Raw genomic sequence first — 19,065 nt, 5'->3', positions numbered from 1 at the left:
TCGGCGACGCCTCGCGACGGCGCTTCGTGTCCCGGCAACTCTGTTTCAATACGACACCTTGTTATTGATGCGCCAGCCGGTGTGTGCGTACTTTTTCTTGGACGGTTAGGCAACAAGTCAACTCGGAGCAGCAGGTCGCTTATGGAGCATTACGGAGATGATATCTCAGGCGATGACACCTTGGGCGGGATGCTCATTCAGCAGTTAGCTCTACAAACCGTCAATCTCACGCAACCGAGAACGTGCTCAATCGCATGGCAACATGCACGGGTTGCGAGCGGTGCGCGTCTTATTCGCAGCAGGATTGCATGGTTGTATGAGGGGACTCAGTGAGTTATTATGCCCGCCTTACCTCACCAGACCAAGACTACCCGCGAGACGACGTGGTCCACAAGCAGGGGGGGGGGGGGGGGGGGGGGGGCAGCCTGCAAAGTGCCAGGAAATATCGGTACGGAAGTCCACACACGCAAGAGATTCGAGAAAATCACTCTGTACAGTTGCCAGCGTTGGCGTCACGCACGGCTGGCAGAGCTTAGGCGAGAAGGTTATTTCCCTGATTGCGGACCATGTCCCATGGTTGGTGGGATGCTGGATGAGCAACAACGTCTCTGATCCTTTCATTTAAAACAAGAGACCCGTTTGATGTCAGAGTGGGGGATAGGGATGCGTGCAGGCAAGGCGTTGTTAGCTACGCTGCGGGGAGGATCCGCGACTGCAACGCCGTGTCACGCTCATTCGCTGGCTGCATCGGCTGGGAGATTGAACTGCAAATGAAGCAAATTTCAGCTTGTTGTTGGCCGTTGGGCAAAAACCTGGCCAGCACTGGGCGGACAAAGCGGACGGCTCTAAGCTAACTCATCTTTCAGTTCTGGGTCAGTCCCATCTTTCGAGATCGGTTCGGGATCCCGGGATGCAACTTTTGTCATTGGGGAGCCATTGGACCACTCTCCGACTAACGGCCCAAGTTGTATCAAGAGTTGTGGCGCTCTTCCCCCGGTGTTGCTGCGGATCGATTTGCATCGAAGGCGAGGAGGCTTGGGCGGCTCACAGGTACACCAAGTAAACCCACCCACGGCGAGAGCATACGATGTACAGGTAGAAGACGTGCGGTACAACAGGGCCGACCCCAGGCTTGTTCACCCCAGGCCGGGGTAACCTAACCATCCAAGGATGTCCCGCAGACCGAGTACGGGTGCGACCCTCCCTCATCTTCCACCCTTCTCGAATTCCCCTCCCTTTCTAGGCTCTTTAGCTCTCTCTCCGGCGGCAAGGTACGGCACGATACGACGGGGCGGCGGGCACATCAATGATCAGGGCATGTGGGCGTCGTCAATTTGAAGTCAAATTGCTTCTGATGAGCTCTGTGATGAGCAGCTCCAGACTGGATATTGCCGGGAGCCGCCCTGACGATGGAGTCATTCGAGACTACTCGCTCCATATGAAGCACTACATCAGTTCCTGGTCTCTAGCCCCTTCGTCTCTGCCCTGATCATCTTCTCCAGCAGCCAGGCCGGAAGCGCACGCCGTACGGCAGTGTCAAAACCAATTCGGACCATCCAAAGTTCCTGGGTCTCTCGGACAAGACATGCAGCTGACGACTCCGTTAATCATGCTTCGCCGCCGGCCTTCCCTACAGTTCTCGCTAGTCTGACACACGAAACCGCAAGACCTCCACTCAACCACAAAAGATACGCGACTTATCGCTCACAAACGACCGGGACCCTTGATCCACAGACCACCCCATGGAAAGGATGTCGAGGTTCGTCATCCTTGCGTGGATCAGCCCCCCCAAAATATCCGTCCTATCAATCTCAAACAGGCGACAAAGTGCGAGTCGCGTGCTGGGCGTGGGAAAACGAGGGCTTCTAGGCTCTGGGTTGGCCCTGCGGAGGCAAAATCAGAAAGAATGATATCAAAGTAGAGTTAAGTCAGAGAGTCCCCTCCCCCCCCCATATCTGGGTCCTCTCCTGTTCTCTGCATATGGGGTTTAGAGGTTCTCTTGTTTTCGTCGCGTCTTCGGTCTCTTTTCGTTCAAGCCACTGACTGACTGACAGTCCCTCTCTTCTCTCTTCCTCTCTCTCTCTCTCTCTCTCTCTCTCTCTCTTACTTTTGCCCGGACAGCCGTATGATCGACGGCTTTCTTCTCTTCCTTCGATCTCACTAGTCCTGCAACCATCTCCTTTCTTTATTCTTTTCTTTTCGAAACCGATCACCCCGCTCTGCGTCCTGGGCCGTCAGCCCAGTTCCTGCTTCCCGGCCCCGTCAGCAAGGATCGACCAGGCGCTAGCATTTCAAAGACCTCCTCTTTGCCATTAGAGGAGCATGTTCAAATTGGTCAACCGTTCCAGATCTATGAAGAGCATGAGGAGTGGTGGAGGGGCCCCCGGTGGTACGCAGACGCACGGCCCAGAGTCGCCCGTCCTGGGGTCGCCGGGTCTTGTGTCAAGTTTCCAACAGACCAAGGAAGACTCGAGCGTTTCTCAAAACGTGGTCGTGCCCTTCGCAGAGGACGCTGCCACCGCCGCCGCCGCCGCCGCCGCCGTTGCTGCCGTTGAAACTCGCAACACATACCGCCATCGCCCTCTACCCACACCTCCTCGTTCCAAGGCATCTTCGACCATGGCTGAGCGGCCCAGCACTAGTGGAGGTCTCTCGCCTCATAACTACAGCACCACCAGCTTCAGGACCTTTGATAGACGCATGTCCAAGGATGACATGTATATCAGGCCTCACTCTTCGGCTCGAGGAGGTTACAAGTCGTACCACATCCCCATACGGGACAACCCAGCGTCTCCGTTAGAGAGTCCCGGCGACTTCTCAAACGACTTCTCATCAGCGCGTACATTCACTGTCAGGACACAGACACCAGACTCCATGGACAGCAACATGGGAACCATTGCAATAGGCATGGCAATAGGGAGCCCGACGCACCCCCCGCCCGAGTTCACTGCGTCCCGCGAGTTCCTCGCAACACCGATCCCCGCACCAAGAAACGAGTGGCAACCGCAGGCATCCAGCATGAGCACCAGCATGGTCGTCAGGGCCTCGCCAGAACCGCCGCAAGAAGCCCCGGAACCTGTGCCGCCACCGAAGCAGAAATCGGGTAGATGGAAATTGTTTGGGCGTTCCAAGAGCAAAAGACTTGCGTCGTCCCCGGTTGCCATCTCCCAGCCCATGAACCTCCAACAGTCTGCAGCCAACAGGACAGAATTTGATATTTCGCAGACGAACAAACAGTCCGGTGACTTGGGAAGACGGAACACAGAAAGGAAGCCGGCAGACAGCAAGCCGGCAATGATGCGCTCACAGACAGCAGGCCCGGTGGCGCCGCCAAGTCCAAGAGACTCCAAGGCTCCCAAACTATTAAGCCGGATGGCATCCACGCGATCAACACGGAGTGTCAAGAAATCCGACATCTCAGCACCGGTGCACGTGTCGATGGGGGTGCCGGCGTTGCCGCCAAAGCCTTCGGGTGGGTTTTTGGATGTCGAGATCCCTAGTATCACAATGGAGCGTTACAGTGTCATGTTCGGCAACGTCTTGGGGCAGCCGCAAGGGTCGGAAGATTCCATGTTCGGACAGCAGCCATCGCAGCCGTCATCATCTCTTTTGGCGAGGCGGCAGGCCACGCTGGACAGGTTGAAGACGATCAACGCCAAGGCCACGAAGGAAGATGAGGAAAGGGAGCGCACCAGGAGCCGCAGAGCAACATCACCACAGCCGCTCAAGTCGCCGGCGTTTTCGCTGTCATTATTCCCAGCAACTCCTTCGGAGTCGGCGAACAATCCTCCTCAGTCGCCCCGATACCGCTCGAACACCTCGCCCGCCTTCCTCGCGTCCCCGCAAAAGGCAAGCTTCGAACACGCAGAAACGCACGGAGAGGCCACACGGAGGAAGACACCATCGCCTGAGATTGTAGGCCATCTCAGACCCCATCGACCGCAGGAGCCCCCCGCGCCCGACTTCGTCTTCGGCCCCGAGCAGTCGGGCCTCGTGCTCGAGTCGCCTGCAGGCGACGACGAATCCGAGGAGATCCATTTGACAGAGCAGCTGAAGCCGACCATCTACGAGCCCGCGTGGCAGATGATGACGCCGGCCGACTCGACCGCCCCATCGAGCACCGCGCCCAGCGCAAAGGACCACTCGCCCGCGTCGGCGTCATCGGTCCAGACACACGTGACAAAGCCGTCTTTCGATGGATCAGAACCCGACGACGCCCTCCGCGCCGCCGTCGAGATCTCCATCGCGAGGCAGATCAGCATCTCGCGGCAGCAGCGCCGGATGCTCCGTCCCCTGAAAACCAACGCCATCCGAGTCGGTGGTGGCGGCGGAGGCAGTCCCGGCGCCAGGAGCCCCGTCGCGACCATCACCGTCGGCAAAAACGAACGGCTGTCATCGACCAAGAGCGCCACGCCGACGCTCATCAGTCCCGGCGAGACATTCGAGCAGCAGATTGCGCAGAACCGCAAGAGCGAGCGCATCATTCTCGAGGGCGAGTACGCGTAACTGCACCACCGGCTTTCTCCCCTTATCTTGCGACGTTCACGACACTTGCTACCTCGTCCCTACGTCACCCTTGTTGGACAGTCTTTCTCTCCCTATTTGTCTTCGTCCACTCCCGTTAGGTGGCGGCCCGGCTTCATCATCAATTTTTCAACATGTCCATCTTTGTCACTTGACTAAATTCTCAAAAACCATCCGCCTTATTCCATTACTCCGACTTATTTTTGATATTTACTCTACCATTCTGGAGGACCACTATTTAACGACTATGATTGGAGTAGGAGACGATACGGTTTCGGAGGGAGGAATGTCGTGTGTATGAACCCGTGTTCGAATCCACACGTTGGAAGAGAGCGTCATGTGTGTAAGAGAGAGAGAGAGAGAGAGAGAGAGAGAGAGAGAGAGAGCGTATGTGCGAGCGGTTGTGTCGTTGACTGGTTGGCTGTCAGACAAAAATCGGAAAAGATTCTCTCTCTCTCTACTATGCAAGCGAAACAGCAAATCCTGTTACTCTGGGGGGTTCTCTGGAGAGGGACCGTCTCGATCCGTCTCAGTTCTCGTTGTCTTTTAGTACTGCCTACACCACAAACCCTCCTAAAAGGAAAAGGGTCGGGGAGATTCCCCGTATCGATACCACTGTTGGAAGGGGAAACGGGAGCGTCGAACAGCCATTCATGTTTTGCGTTTTCTTTTGGTCAGTTCACCAATGCCAGTCTACTCCGAGGGAGGGTGTGCAAACGTGAAAGTGCCATTTGCTTCTTCTGTTTATTTTATTTTATTTTCTATAAGGGAGGATTCCTTTCTTTGGATAATCCTAAAGCTTAAGTCACATAAATCACGTAAACATCACTCTGCTTTCTCCACATGATGTGGCCGCCCGGGGGGGGGGGGGGGGGGGGGCGCGTGGAATGGGTTTGTGTGTACAAAGTTGGTGAACGCGTCAGATGGAACATCGTCGCTCACTCAGCGACGGCTGTTCTGAAGAAGTTAGGCCGGGACGACGAGCAAGCATGCCTCGTAGGCCCACGCTTGGCTTTACAAACTCGAGCGGGACGTGTCTACCTGTCCTGCCCCTAAGTATCCATATCTGGTCTACCGCAGACAAGGCCGATGCTGTCGTGCCCAGGGCGGTTCTTATGAAGAGAGGCCCTGCAACGCCGAGACAGCCAACCATACTCGTCTCTGTCACACTGATCGCATCTTCCAGCAGTACCAACCGACATCCTCGCAGTGGTTGGCGAGCTGGGTGGTTCGCGATGGAGCATTACAGACAGAGACAGTAGTCTTCATCATAGCTGGTTCTGGAGGTGCAAGTCAACAACTGCCGTTTATTTTCTCATGCTAGGGAAAGCCTATGTCTCAAATGGGGACGACCGTTGTGATTTCTGCAATGCAGGAGTTGTATTAAATCCCGAATCATCGTCCCTTTCCCACTACCAGAAACCACTGCTGCGCGTTTGGGGTGGAAGATATGAACACGCCCTTCCTCATCCACGGAAGGGTACTCATTGCACAAAGAAAAACAAGAAGAAAACAAGAGAGATACGATGCCGTTCTTGCTTGCGAAGAACCCTAGCGAGCGTGACCAGAACGAGCGTTTATGCCGAAACGAGTCCAAACGGGGTCCAACGCCAGACATGAAATGACCAAAATAAGGACATGTAGAAGTGTTTCAGAGGGCTGGCTGGGTTTACATGACGCTGCAGCACGAGTTTTGCTTCTTTGCCTGTTCTGCGAGGGGAGTCAGCTTCTTGGCCATGCGAAACAGTGTGTCTGAGATGTGCCATACGATAGAACATCTTGCTCTGGGAGCTCAGGCCGTCACTTTTGGCCACCAGGTCATCAATCTTCTCGCCACGCTCCAGGACGCTTTGAATGGTCTTGTGCAACACGATCTTGGTCTCGTCAAGTTCCTTCTGGATCTTGAGGATGGAGTCGGCCTGCTGAGGGTCTTGGTATTTGGTGAGGTACTCCTTCAGCTCGGGGAGGACGAGCTTGGGCTCGCCCGTCGCCCACGTGGAGCGGGGGTGCTTGGTGAGGAATTCGTCAACGCTGGAGGAGATGGGTCAGTACATGGCCCTACTCCGGTTGGAAAGAATGCTTGGCGGCTGGCCAGCGGTTGGACGTACATCTTGGAGAGCAGCTGATGAGCGACTAGGCTCGGGTACTGGTGGTCCGAGATGATACTGCGCAGCAAATGTCAACACTGTCCTCTCTTCCGCCGTTCCGCAGATACGCCCCTTGGGGCCATATTCGGAGAGGAGAGCGCCGTCGACTTACACGCCACAGATGCCTTCACTCCGTCCCACGCAGTGGAATGTGTTGTCGCCCTCCTCGATATCCTGCCGTTGACCAGGGCGTGTCGACTCTGCGACCTTCTTAGAGAAGAGAGTCATGAACTCGGCGTAGCTCCCTAGAGCACCGTCAGTCCAATTCGATCGTGCGGCGGTTGTGAGCTCGGGGGCGGGCGCTCCGCTCGTGGCAAAGACGCCTCCCTCGCGCATTGCTGTGCACTAACCCCTCGTGAATCTCGAGTATGCCGACAGCTCCATCTCGCTGCACAGCTCGACAGCGGGCTTGCTGTCATTGCGAAGGATCTACGCGGCGCGCAAACCGTTAGCAAGATCCAGACGAAAGCGCCGCCTCGGTAAGCGGTCTCGTTCGCAACGGTTCTGCCGGAAAGATAATGACAAACGAGGGGGTTCAAGGGACATACTCCAATGTAGTGCAACTTCATTGTCTTGACGAGGTATGAGTGTCAGTCGTCGTGGTCGTTGGCCGCTATCGAAGCGGTCTGGGTGGGGGAAGATCCGACTGCGACTTACGGCGGATTTTCAGGGGGGTGGGAGGGGTAGGAGTGGCGTATTTGGTCGATTTGATCGATTTGGTCCTGGGTTGTCGTTGCGGTCCGGAGGATGTCGAGATGTTGGGGCTCGCAAGGGATCTCGCTTTGTCGTGGTAGACGGTGGATAGGTCGTGTGGTATTCGCAGGAAGTGGGATGAGTGATGGAGAAAGGGGATGTTCAAGTTGGAGCAGGACGATGGATGGGGAACGCTTCGTCTCAGCGACGTCAAGGTTTACGGGTACCCGTTGTGCAAGTTGGCCCGGGGGGCGGCGACACATCACATGCACCCACCACCCACCCACGACCTAGGTAGGTAAGGTAGGTAGGTACTCAAGACACTTCGCTTAGTGCAATGCCCCTCCAGGCTGCAGAATGATCCCTAAGGTGCCTAATCCGGCTGTCTAGGTACTCCTCAAGGCATAAAAGTGCCTCTGCGCCTCCCGGGCACCGCATCACCTTAGAAAAAAGGCAAATCATGTATACATGTTATGGGTGATCCGGGTCTGCCAATAGGCAGCATTGCAGCGGTTTCGGAGGAGCCTCGGTCGAGCCCCTTCTCCGTCCTCAGCTGTGGCTGTGGCGGTTAGTACCTAGTGCAGCACCGTACCTGTTCAAAGAGTGCCCGGTTGACGAGCGACAATGCCGCCAGGGCGAACCCCCCGTACGTCATTGGATGCTAACATTCCACAACGCCAGCGCTGACCGCTGAACATGGCAGCTGCAGGAACACTACACACTGTATCCGTACTTACCTAGGTAGTAGGTGTGTATGTAAGTGGTACCTAGGAAGATGGGCCCCACCAACCAACCCGTGGCGACTCGGCGAATGACTCCTCCTCCAAGACCTCAACTGCAGCGCTAGTGAGCTTGATATTTCAACGTCTCTGACGGGTTTTTACGAGCGCCGATGAGAGGAAGCTTCATTCAACTGCATGCCGACCGTACTAAACTCGTTCCCAATTTGGAAAAGATTAAAAAAACATCCGAAGCTTTCCGATTCTCATCGACAATCACACAATGGCGTCTGCCAATCTTGACGATGCAGAAGCCCAGTGGCGAGCTCAGTTCGAAGCCATGAAGTCCGCCCTGGCCGGCTTGAAGCTCCCCTCAGAGCCACCCTCTGATGTTGACTTTGACGATGAATACGAAGGATACTCGTCCGGAAGCGGCGCGCAGGACGTCTGGGACTTCATTTCGGACGACGAAGACGACGACTACAGCAGTGACCAGCTCGACGGTCATGGTGTTACCAGCGGAGACGCACCCTACGGCGCTGCATGGTTCGCTGGCAAGTGCTCGGCCATAGCTGCGAAAAGCGGCCTGGCCGACGACGTATTCCAGAACCAGATCTTGAGCGTCTTGACGTCCGGCCAGGGCGATGAGGAGCTCCAGTCCCAGCTCGCCGATCTTATCGGTTTCGACGACTTTGACTTCATCATCGAGCTGCTCGGCCACCGCAACGACGTTGTGACGGCTGCCACGTCCGAGGTGCCTCAGGAGTCCAAGGGGAGACTTCTCACCAAGGCACAGCGTGAAGAGGCATTGCGACAACAGGACCATCAGCACAAGAACGCTTCTCTTGCACCCGCCATGACGAGAGAGGTCCAATATCCCCATGTGTACAAAGCATACAACGCAGGGAATTCTCTTAGCCATTCCGGAAAGAAGTATGCCCTTCCGAACGGCAGTGAGAGACTTCTCTTCGACAAGTACGAAGAATATGCCATTCCTGCAGGGAAGAAGGGCGTCTTGGGCCCCGGCCAAAAGCTGGTCAAGATTTCAGACATGGACGGCCTCTGTCGCGGCACTTTCAAGGGGTATCGGACTCTCAACCGCATGCAAAGTCTGGTGCACCCGGTGGCCTACAGGACAAACGAGAACATGCTCATCTGTGCTCCTACCGGTGCTGTAAGTCGCTGCCCGCCGCGATGCTTGCCACAAGACACTGATGCGCCGCTGTAGGGTAAAACGGATGCTGCCATGCTTACCGTCCTGCAAACTATTGGTCACTACTGCACGCCCAACCCCATCGAAGACCCAACTGTTACCGATTTCGCCGTCGAAGCGCAGGATTTCAAAATCGTCTATGTCGCTCCGATGAAGGCTCTGGCCGCTGAAATCACCGAGAAGCTCGGCAAGCGACTGGCATGGCTCGGCATCAAGTGCCGAGAGTTCACGGGAGATATGCACCTCACCAAGGCCGAGATCGTCCAGACCCAGATCATCGTCACCACCCCTGAAAAATGGGATGTTGTGACGAGGAAGGGGACGGGCGACACCGAGTTGGTGCAGAAGGTCCGCCTTCTCATCATTGACGAAGTTCACATGCTTCATGATGAGCGCGGCGCCGTCCTGGAGTCGCTCGTCGCCAGAACGGAACGTCAGGTCGAGAGTACCCAATCCTTGATTCGTATTGTCGGCCTCAGTGCTACGCTTCCGAACTACGTTGATGTTGCCGACTTCCTCAAAGTCAACCGACACGCCGGCATGTTCTACTTCGACGCCTCGTTCCGCCCCGTCCCGTTGGAGCAGCACTTCATCGGCGTCAAGGGCAAAGCCGGGTCGAAGCAGTCCAAGGAAAACCTGGATCAAGTGGCTTTCGAAAAAGTCAGGGACATGCTCCAGAGAGGTCATCAGGTCATGGTCTTTGTCCACTCGAGAAGAGACACTCTTCTGACCGCCAAGATGCTCCACGAAAAAGCCATCGAAGACTTCTGCGTCGACTTGTTCGATCCCACTGGCCACCCCAACTACGAGAATGCCGTCCGCGACATGAAGCAGTCCAGGGCGCGTGATCTGCGAGAACTGATACCCAAAGGATTGGGGGTTCATCACGCTGGTATGGCCCGCTCCGACAGAAACCTCATGGAGCGGCTCTTTGGAGAAGGTGTCATCAAAGTTCTTTGCTGTACGGCAACTCTTGCTTGGGGTGTGAACTTGCCCGCAGCCGCTGTAGTTATCAAGGGAACCCAGGTGTACAGCGCACAGGAAGGTAAGTTCGTTGATCTCGGCATCCTCGATGTGCTGCAGATCTTCGGTCGTGCTGGTCGTCCCCAGTTCGAAGACACCGGTATTGGTATGATTTGCACCACGCAGGACAGACTTCACCACTACCTGACGACTGTCACGGAGCAACAGCCGATCGAATCCAAGTTCTCCACGAAGCTTGTTGATAATCTGAACGCTGAGATCGCTCTGGGAACGGTCACGTCGATTCCCGAGGCCGTCCAATGGATTGGCTACTCGTATCTCTTCGTACGTATGCAGAGAAGCCCCATGAGCTACGGCATCGAGTGGGCCGAGATCAGAGATGACCCTACGCTTGTTCAGAGACGGCGTCAGTTGGCCATCCAGGCAGCCCGCACTCTTCAGCAAAGTCAAATGATCATCTTCAACGAGGTCACCGAGGAGCTTCGCAGCAAGGACATTGGCCGTATTGCCAGCCAGTACTACATCTTGCACACTAGCATCCAGATCTTCAACACCATGATGCGACCTATGGCCACGGAAGCTGATATCCTTAAGATGATCAGCATGAGCGGAGAGTTTGACAACATCCAGTCGAGAGACTCGGAAGAAAAGGAGCTCTCCCGTCTGAGGCACGATGTCGTGCCGTGTGACGTGGATGGCGGCGTCGACACGCCCCAGGCGAAGACGAACATCCTGCTGCAAGCGTACATCTCGAGGGCTCAACCGGAAGATTTTGCACTTGGGAACGATTTGAACTATGTCGCTCAGCAGGCCGGCCGTATCTGCAGAGCTCTGTTCATGATCGCCTTGAATAGGAGATGGGGTCACCAGTGCTTGGTTCTGCTCACCCTCGCCAAGTCTATTGAGAAGCGCATCTGGCCCTTCCAGCACCCACTGCACCAATTCGATTTCCCCAAGTCGGTTTTCAACCAGCTTGACGCCAAGGAAAATCTGTCCATCGAAGCCATGAGAGACATGGAGCCAGCAGAAATCGGCGCTCTTATTCATAACCAGAGCGCCGGTAAGAAAATTGCCCACATCCTCAACAACTTTCCGACGGTCAGTGTCGAGGCCGAAATCGCCCCTCTCAACCGCGACGTCCTTCGTATCAAGCTGTTCATCGAGCCTGACTTTAGGTGGAATGATCACACCAACGGAACGTCCGAATCCTACTACATATGGGTCGAGAACTCCGAGACGTCAGAGATCTACCACCACGAGTTCTTTATCCTCAACAGGCGGAAACTCTACGACGATCACGAACTCAACTTCACCATCCCGCTTTCGGACCCCTTGCCGACTCAGATCTATGTGCGAGCGGTTTCTGACCGATGGCTCGGTGCTGAGACGGTGGCACCCGTCTCCTTCCAGCATCTCATCCGCCCTGATACGGAGAGCGTGTACACCGACCTCCTGAACCTGCAACCGCTGCCCGTTAGCGCGCTGAAGAACCCGGCTCTCGAGGAGATCTACGCCCAGCGGTTCCAATTCTTCAACCCCATGCAGACGCAAATCTTCCACACCCTGTACCACACGCCTGCCAACGTTCTCCTTGGCTCTCCCACGGGCAGTGGCAAGACCGTCGCGGCAGAGCTGGCTATGTGGTGGGCTTTCAGGGAGAGGCCAGGGTCCAAGGTCGTTTACATCGCGCCCATGAAGGCCCTCGTGCGCGAGCGTGTGAAGGACTGGGGAGCCAGGCTTGCCCGGCCTCTGGGATTGAAGCTGGTTGAACTTACAGGTGAGATTTGCATGGTGCTGTGACCTGGGTTCGCCGCTGACAACACATACTTCCTAGGTGACAATACTCCCGACACTCGCACGATTAAGGATGCCGACGTCATCATCACCACGCCTGAGAAGTGGGACGGTATCTCCCGCAGCTGGCAGACGAGAGGCTATGTTCGCCAAGTGAGTCTCGTCATCATTGACGAGATTCATCTGCTGGCCGGCGATCGTGGTCCCATCCTGGAAATCATCGTCTCTCGTAAGTGCCAACCGCCAACCCCTCCCCCCCTAGTCGTCTATCAAGAACTCCTCTGACGATACTTCAGGCATGAATTACATCGCAGCGTCCATCAAGAACTCTGTGCGCCTGCTCGGCATGTCGACGGCTTGCGCCAATGCCACGGATCTCGGCAACTGGCTCGGCGTCAAGGAGGGTCTGTTCAACTTCAGGCACTCAGTCCGCCCCGTCCCTTTGGAGCTTTATATCGATGGTTTTCCGGAGACTCGAGGCTTCTGCCCGTTGATGCAATCCATGAACCGCCCGACCTTCCTGGCGGTCAAGACACACAGCCCCGACAAGCCCGTCATCGTCTTCGTCCCCTCTCGAAGACAGACACGTCTGACTGCCAAAGACCTGATCAACTACTGCGGTATGGAGGACAACCCCCGCCGCTTTCTCCACATGGACGAAGACGACTTGCAGCTCAACCTTGCGAGAGTCAAGGACGACGCTCTCAAGGAAGCCATCAGTTTCGGCATCGGGCTCCACCACGCCGGTCTCGTCGAATCCGACCGCCAGCTGGCCGAGGAGCTCTTCCTGAACAACAAGATCCAGATTCTGGTGGCCACCAGTACTCTCGCTTGGGGCGTCAACTTGCCCGCCCACCTCGTCGTCGTCAAGGGCACGCAGTTCTACGATGCCAAGATCGAAGGCTACAAGGACATGGACCTAACCGACGTCCTCCAGATGCTGGGACGAGCCGGGCGTCCGCAGTTCGACAACTCGGGCGTGGCGCGCATCTTCACTAAGGACGCCAAGAAGGACTTTTACAAGCACTTCCTCCACACGGGCTTCCCTGTCGAGTCGTCCCTACACACGGTGCTGGACAACCATTTGTGCGCCGAGGTCTCGGCCGAGACCATCGTGACGAAGCAGGACGCTCTCGACTACCTGACGTGGACCTTCTTCTTCCGCCGCCTGCACAAGAACCCGTCCTACTACGGCCTTGAGGTCTCGGCCGAGGAGCACAACAGCATTGCCGCCCAGACGCTCGCCAACGACTACATGATCGACATGATCGACAAGTCGCTCGACGAACTCGCGCAGTCCAGCTGCGTCGAGGTCTTCCCCAACGGTGACGTCGACCCCACCCCGATGGGCAAGATCATGAGTTACTACTACCTCTCCCACATCACAATCCGCCACCTCGTCAAGCACATCAAGGCGCAGGCCTCGTTCCTCGACGTGCTCTCGTGGATGTCCCGCGCCACCGAGTACGACGAGCTCCCCGTCCGCCACAATGAGGACCTCATTAACGAGGAGCTCTCACGCAACCTACTCTTCCCAGGCAGCTCCTTCGGCCTGCCCATGTGGGACCCCCACGTCAAGGCTTTCCTCCTGCTGCAGGCGCACATGTCGCGCATCACGCTTCCCATCACCGACTACGTCGGCGACCAGACCAGCGTCCTTGATCAGGCCATCCGTATCATCCAGGCCTCCATCGACGTCACCACCGAGCTTGGCCACCTGACTACCTGTCTTGAGTTCATCAAGCTCTTGCAGTGTATCAAGTCGGCCCGCTGGCCCACCGACCACCCGGCCTCCATCCTCCCAGGTGTCGGCGTCGACACCCTCAAGTCGGACAAGTCCAACCTCACCCTCGCCAAGGTCGCCGCCCTCGCCTCCCCGGGTAAGGTCTCCAACCTCGCGAGGCAGCTCTCCGTCCCCGCCCACCAGCAGCCCCGCTTCGCAAAGGCCGTCGCCCAGCTCCCCAACCTCGCCGTCTCCGTCCCCGAGGCCACGGCGCTGTCCGTGTCCGTCGACCTCCGCCGCCTGAACCCGTTGACGGAGCGCGACGCGCACGTCTACGCGCCTCGCTTCCCGAAGCCCCAGAACGAGGGCTGGTTCGTCGTCCTCGCCGACCCGGCCCACGACGAGGTTATCGCTGTCAAACGCGCCGGCTGGTCCCAGGGCCCAGGGAGGAGCATCGCCGTCGGCTCCAAGCCGTCGACTCGCGCCAACATCAAGGTGCCCGAGGCCGCGCAAGGCAGGAAGCTCGAGGTCATGGTCATCAGCGACGCGTACATCGGGCTCGAGTACCGTGTTGGCGTCGACATTCCCGCGGCACCCGTCGTGGACAACGACGTGGACAAGTCCAAGAAGGTGCAGACGCGGCAGCAAGAAGCCGGCGGCAGCGGCGGCGGGGCTTCTCAGGCGTGAAGTGCGAATGCGAAGCACAAGTCATGGGAGATGCGGCAAGCAGAAGCGTAAACGACTCTGGTATTAGATGCAGGCTACGATGGAGATGGATGCTGAATGATTATGGCGTTGATGCCGATTGAGGAAAAACAATGCTGCTGCCGCCGCCGCCTAAAGAAATGCCTCGAGTTGGAAAGATGTGGTCACAAGAATCAAACGAAGGAGAGAGAGAGAAGAAACCCTCCACGCCTGTAAACCAAGAAAAGCCTCAGCAAGGCGCACCAGAAACAAGGAATAACGGCCTCTTGCGAGGGACCATGTCCCCTCCTCTCCCTTCCTCACCTTTTTGTGTAAAAAAGTGAGCTTCAAATACTGGCGAACGCGTTTATAACAGAATCTCGTCCTCCCCCCACCCTCTCTTCCCCCTTCTCAACATCCGTACATGCGTGCGAACATGAATGTATATATATATATATATTGTGTGTGTGTGTGTGTGTGTGTGTGTGTGTGTGTGTGTGTGTGTGTGTGTGTGTGTGTGTGTGTGTGTGTGTGTGTGTGTGTGTGTGTGTGTCTGTGTGTGTGTGTGTGTGTGTGTGTGTGTGTATGTGTGTGTGTGTGTGTGTGTGTGTGTCTGTGTGTGTGTGTGCCTGTGTGTGAAAGAACAACCCCAGGCCAAACCCGCCAAAAGCAAAACATAAATCCTCTCCATGTGCCGTGAACCCCAGGTGAGCGGGGGAAGGAGCATGCCCTGTCTGTAACTGAAATTTCTCCCGAAAAACGCCTCGCACCAATGCTTACTTGGCTCCCCTCTCCCGCCTGCTTTCCTTCTTTCCAACCAAAAACAAAAAAACAAAAAAACAAAAACCCCGTTCGTGTTTCATGCTCGTGTTCCGTGTTCGTCGATAGGTGTTGGTTGATTAGGTGTCTCGGTGCCAGTCCGGATCTGCTGTTGTCGTAGTCGTGTGGCCCCTCCTCCCTTTTTTCCCTCTCTTTCCAACTGCGTGTCCAGCTGTAAAGAGGGAAGAGGGCGCAAAAGTGAAAACATGTGCTTGATCGTTGTTCGTCGGGGTATCCCATCGGTCGTTTCGAAGAAATTGTTCGAAGAAAAAGAAGGCGAGAAAAAATCTCGCATCCATCAGTTCCGTCTGCTCATATGCCATGTCGGATGCAAAAGAAGATGTTGGTGAAGTTTCCTTCCTGCCAATAATCCACGACCTCTTTTCCTCCTCTTTCTTCTTCTTTCTCCCCCGCCTCCTTTTCTCTCTCTTTCTGTTTCTCTTCCTGATGTTTTATGCTGAAGATGGGGAAACGTAATTCCCTGTTCCCGAGTCACCTGCGTTGGGACTGGGAAGGACAAGGCTGTCTCGTGGTGCTATCAAGCTCTTAACAGCACTTCCTCCTCGCCTTGGCGGCGGCCTCGTCGGCATCCTGCTCCGTGCCGCCCTGCTCGACCGTGACAGCAGGCGAGAAGTTTGGTGAGAATAGCCAGCTCCGCCTGTCGCGACCGACGCGGAAGCTGCCGCGCGGGTTCATGCCGTCAAAATAGCCGCCGTCCATACCGGTCTCGTAGCCCGGGGTGCCTGGCGTGGCCGTAGCCAAGAGCAGGGCCTGCTGCATCTTGCGGTTCTGCTCGACCAGCTTCCTCGTCACGACGCGGAAAACCTCCTCAACGCCCTCGCCGCTCTCGGCGCTGATCTCGTGGCACGCGTCCCATCCGACCTCTTGGCCCCAGAAGCCGGACGACCTCTTGGAGCTCGGGCTCCGCGGCTCGCCGCCGCCGCCACCGAAGGTGCTCGTGCTCTGGTGAACCTGGGATGACGACTGGCGCGGGTCGGAGGAGGAGAGGATAGATGGCATACCGCTGGGGGTGGCGGTGGGCGGCGGGGTTGAGGCCAGGCCGGGGGCGAGGTTCTCGGCGACGTAGGCTATACAGCGCTCGAAAGGGACCTCGCGGCGCGATGGATCGCGGGCGACGATGTCTGCTTTGGTGCCGACGACGTGCAGGACGACGTCGCCGGGGAGGTTGCGGCGGAGCTCGGTAAGCCAGACGCCCATCTCAGTGAAGGACTGGGCGTCGGTGATGGAGTAACAGAGGATGCAGGCGTTGGCGCCGCGGTAGTAGAGGCGGGAGATGGAGCGGAAACGTTCTTGACCGGCTGAAGAAGGCAAGGGGACAGCGGATGTTAGTCAACGGTTTTTCTTTTGTTGTTACTTTTTTGCGATTGCGAGAACGAGAGAAGGTGCTAGGGAGGCAACATACCGGTATCCCAGATTTGCAGGCGCACGACGGTGTCCGTGTCTGTATCGACGACGCGCTTGGTCATGAAGCTCGCGCCGACGGTTGACGTGGTCTGGGCCGGGTTGAAGGAGCCTTTGCAGTAACGCATGACCAGGCTCGTCTTGCCGACATTCTGGGAGCCGAGGACAACGATCTTGGCCTCGAGAGACGACATTCTTCGTCTGTGCCTTGGCGTCTCCCTCCTTCTTCCTCTTTTCCTCTTTTCCCTGCTCTCTCTCTTTCTCTTTCTCAGGGGGGGATTGATGGGAGAAGAGAGAAGAGAGCGCGAGCTGCGCTTCCTCTCCGGGGTGGTCGGTCAATCGGGAGGGGGGGGTTCGGTCGGACAGGTTTCGGTCGTTTCGAGGGTTCCGGTGGTGATGCGGCTGAGGTGGGCGGTGGTAACCTGCAGGGGGGGTGGGCTCTATTTTTTTTCTCTTTTGGAATTCGGTGAGGGAGATAAGGGGAAAAGGAATGTTGGTGAGAATGGGATTTTGTTGGAGAAAATGGGGGAGAGGGAGGAGCACACTCGGAGCGGGAGTGGCTTTCGTGCTAATCCTCGACGGTGGGGGAAGACACACACACAGAGAGAGAGAGAGAGAGAGAGGGACGTGTATGTCTTTGCGATAATGTGGTTCCGGGGTCGAGGTAAGATGACGGGCTTGGTGGTCGGGGACCCAAAAGGTACGTAGGGTACGTCGGCGAAGTACCCCTGTACATGGACAACAGACAATAAACAGCCTTTTTCTTTGTGCGGGCGGATCTTTCTTGAGTTTTTTTCTTGCTTTTCTTCCTCTCCTTCTACTGCTTCTTCCTCTCCCAATCGCGACGGCTATTTAGGATATGCGTGGGTCTAAGCGCAAGTAGTCACGCCGGCGTCAATTTGAAAACGCAGGCAACCACGAGGTCAGTGATCGACCGATGGAGGGGGGGTGCGCGTGGCTGGTTTATGGTGGTGGTGTAACAGTGATGGTGCTGTTTTGGTAAGCGGGAGGAAGCGTTGGGGCGGATGGAGAAGACCGGACTCTGAGAAGCGAAAGATGCTAAGAATAGGCCGTGGAAGCTATTGAAAGCTGTTTTGGAAGGGGAAGAGAAAAAGTACGGCCGACGGCACCGAGAGAACAAGTGAGTAGCAAGAGCCGAGGGTGTGGGCGGTTTTTGTGTGTTTTTGTTGATGTTTTGATGTTGTTTTTGTTTTTTTCTCGTTTGGCTGTCTTGTTGCTTGCCGCTCTACGTAAACATGGGGAGGGGTCAATCACGGATGGGGGAAATGATATGGAATCGGCTTTATTTTGCGGGCCAGTGAACAGCCTCTCTCTTTCTTTATCTCCCTGTCTCTTTCACTCGCTCGCAGGGGAGGGGGGTTGGGGGGGTTCAGAGTTGCGTGCTCTTGCTTTCCATTCTCTCCATTCCTCGTCTTATTTTCGAGACTCGAGTGCCGTCAGTGGTGGTATGGGCTTTAGTGGTCAACGTGGGGGGGGGGGGGGCAGGTATTACGAGGATCATGGCTGTTCTGTTATCTGAGGGAGAGGGAGACGGACTACACATACGGCGGTGGTGTTTGGTCAACCTGACGGTCCCCAACGGTCCCCAGAGAATGCGGGGTGCCCGCTCAAAGGATGGGACGAAATCTGGGAAGGATGTTTGTTGATGCACGACATCGACCTACTACCTTGGAGGAAAGAAGTCGACACAGTATTGAAGGTGAGAGAGAAAGCAAGAAGCTCGACGGTCGCATAGCACCATCCTCCCCGCTGAAACAAACGCTGTATCTCTGGCGCAACGGCATTATTGGGGGGGCCTCTCCCTCGGCTCTCCCCTTTCGGTGTCTCGTGGCGCGGATTTCAGATATGGTCGCGTGGCAGTTCTGTAAGGCCCCCTTTCTCCACCCTATCCAGACCCGCAGATGCATCATGTCAGATGCATCATGTCGTCATTGTCCATCAAGGCAAGCCCTCTTGCGCGTCCTGCCGCGACGACCGCCTGAAACCTTCGCTGTTGACCATTAAGACGAACAGAACTGAAAAGGTGCGGTCCTTTTACTGAGACGCGGCTAACGGGCAAGCGGGGTGGGGCCGATTGCGCCGCCCTCGGCACCGAGTCCGATCAAGTCGCTAACGTCCTCTCCTTATCTCCATAACCGGCCGCTTTGTCTCTGCCGTCGAAAAGCTGAATCGGGACAAACCATACAGCTCCCAGTTTCTTCCACCGGATTACAAACTCAATAGATGCCCGGAACTGCCGAGAAATTTATTGTGCTTGGACGCATGCACATTGGAGCTTCTATACCGAGGACATCAACCATTTCGGCCCCCATTGCAACCTTA

At 56.3% G+C, this 19,065-nt stretch overlaps 4 protein-coding genes across 4 annotated transcripts; 2 read left to right on the top strand and 2 right to left on the bottom strand.

Annotated features, from left to right (window-relative positions):
* Positions 1–843: 843 nt before the first annotated feature.
* Positions 844–5,329, top strand: CDEST_05194 (uncharacterized protein). Its single transcript, XM_062921353.1, has 2 exons — positions 844–1,922; positions 2,055–5,329. The coding sequence occupies exon 2, from the start codon at positions 2,323–2,325 to the stop codon at positions 4,504–4,506; it is 2,184 nt and encodes a 727-aa protein (XP_062777404.1). The 5' UTR covers positions 844–1,922; positions 2,055–2,322; the 3' UTR covers positions 4,507–5,329.
* Positions 5,330–5,811: 482 nt separating this feature from the next.
* CDEST_05193 (Putative Longin domain, v-SNARE, coiled-coil domain-containing protein) lies at positions 5,812–7,616 on the bottom strand. Its single transcript, XM_062921352.1, has 7 exons — positions 7,329–7,616; positions 7,220–7,243; positions 7,022–7,100; positions 6,784–6,916; positions 6,633–6,689; positions 6,293–6,555; positions 5,812–6,234 (listed from the first exon to the last, which is right to left on the bottom strand). Exons 2-7 carry the CDS (start codon positions 7,238–7,240, stop codon positions 6,194–6,196), a joined length of 594 nt encoding a protein of 197 aa, XP_062777403.1. The 5' UTR covers positions 7,241–7,243; positions 7,329–7,616; the 3' UTR covers positions 5,812–6,193.
* Positions 7,617–8,199: 583 nt separating this feature from the next.
* On the top strand, positions 8,200–14,964 carry CDEST_05192 (Putative helicase, AAA+ ATPase domain, Sec63 domain, Helicase superfamily 1/2, ATP-binding protein). The gene is made up of 4 exons (XM_062921351.1): positions 8,200–9,257; positions 9,312–12,057; positions 12,115–12,303; positions 12,371–14,964. Exons 1-4 carry the CDS (start codon positions 8,367–8,369, stop codon positions 14,482–14,484), a joined length of 5,940 nt encoding a protein of 1,979 aa, XP_062777402.1. The 5' UTR covers positions 8,200–8,366; the 3' UTR covers positions 14,485–14,964.
* On the bottom strand, positions 14,906–18,480 carry CDEST_05191 (Putative small GTP-binding protein). The gene is made up of 2 exons (XM_062921350.1): positions 16,724–18,480; positions 14,906–16,619 (listed from the first exon to the last, which is right to left on the bottom strand). The coding sequence occupies exons 1-2, from the start codon at positions 16,914–16,916 to the stop codon at positions 15,847–15,849; spliced, it is 966 nt and encodes a 321-aa protein (XP_062777401.1). The 5' UTR covers positions 16,917–18,480; the 3' UTR covers positions 14,906–15,846.
* Positions 18,481–19,065: the final 585 nt, after the last annotated feature.

The sequence above is a fragment of the Colletotrichum destructivum genome, chromosome 3, assembly GCF_034447905.1.
Source record: "Colletotrichum destructivum chromosome 3, complete sequence".
NCBI classification, from domain to species: domain Eukaryota; kingdom Fungi; phylum Ascomycota; class Sordariomycetes; order Glomerellales; family Glomerellaceae; genus Colletotrichum; species Colletotrichum destructivum.
Note: the sequence above shows the minus strand (reverse complement) of the source record. Positions and strands in the feature narration are given on the sequence as shown.

What these genes read in the sequence shown, in the direction of transcription:
- CDEST_05193 (XM_062921352.1), bottom strand. Translation starts at nt 7,240, where the DNA reads ATGAAGTTGCACTACATTGGA. An exon ending in CATCAGCTGCTCTCCAAGAT is followed by an intron (nt 6,556 to 6,632) that starts GTACGTCCAACC and finishes CATCTCCTCCAG; the next exon opens with CGTTGACGAATTCCTCACCA. An exon ending in CCAGAGCAAGATGTTCTATC is followed by an intron (nt 6,235 to 6,292) that starts GTATGGCACATC and finishes CTCCCCTCGCAG; the next exon opens with AACAGGCAAAGAAGCAAAAC.
- CDEST_05194 (XM_062921353.1), top strand. Translation starts at nt 2,323, where the DNA reads ATGTTCAAATTGGTCAACCGTTCCAGATCTATGAAGAGCATGAGGAGT.
- CDEST_05191 (XM_062921350.1), bottom strand. Translation starts at nt 16,916, where the DNA reads ATGTCGTCTCTCGAGGCCAAGATCGTTGTCCTCGGCTCCCAGAATGTC. An exon ending in CCTGCAAATCTGGGATACCG is followed by an intron (nt 16,620 to 16,723) that starts GTATGTTGCCTC and finishes TGCCTTCTTCAG; the next exon opens with CCGGTCAAGAACGTTTCCGC.
- CDEST_05192 (XM_062921351.1), top strand. Translation starts at nt 8,367, where the DNA reads ATGGCGTCTGCCAATCTTGACGATGCAGAAGCCCAGTGGCGAGCTCAG. An exon ending in TCTGTGCTCCTACCGGTGCT is followed by an intron (nt 9,258 to 9,311) that starts GTAAGTCGCTGC and finishes GCGCCGCTGTAG; the next exon opens with GGTAAAACGGATGCTGCCAT. An exon ending in CCTGGAAATCATCGTCTCTC is followed by an intron (nt 12,304 to 12,370) that starts GTAAGTGCCAAC and finishes ACGATACTTCAG; the next exon opens with GCATGAATTACATCGCAGCG.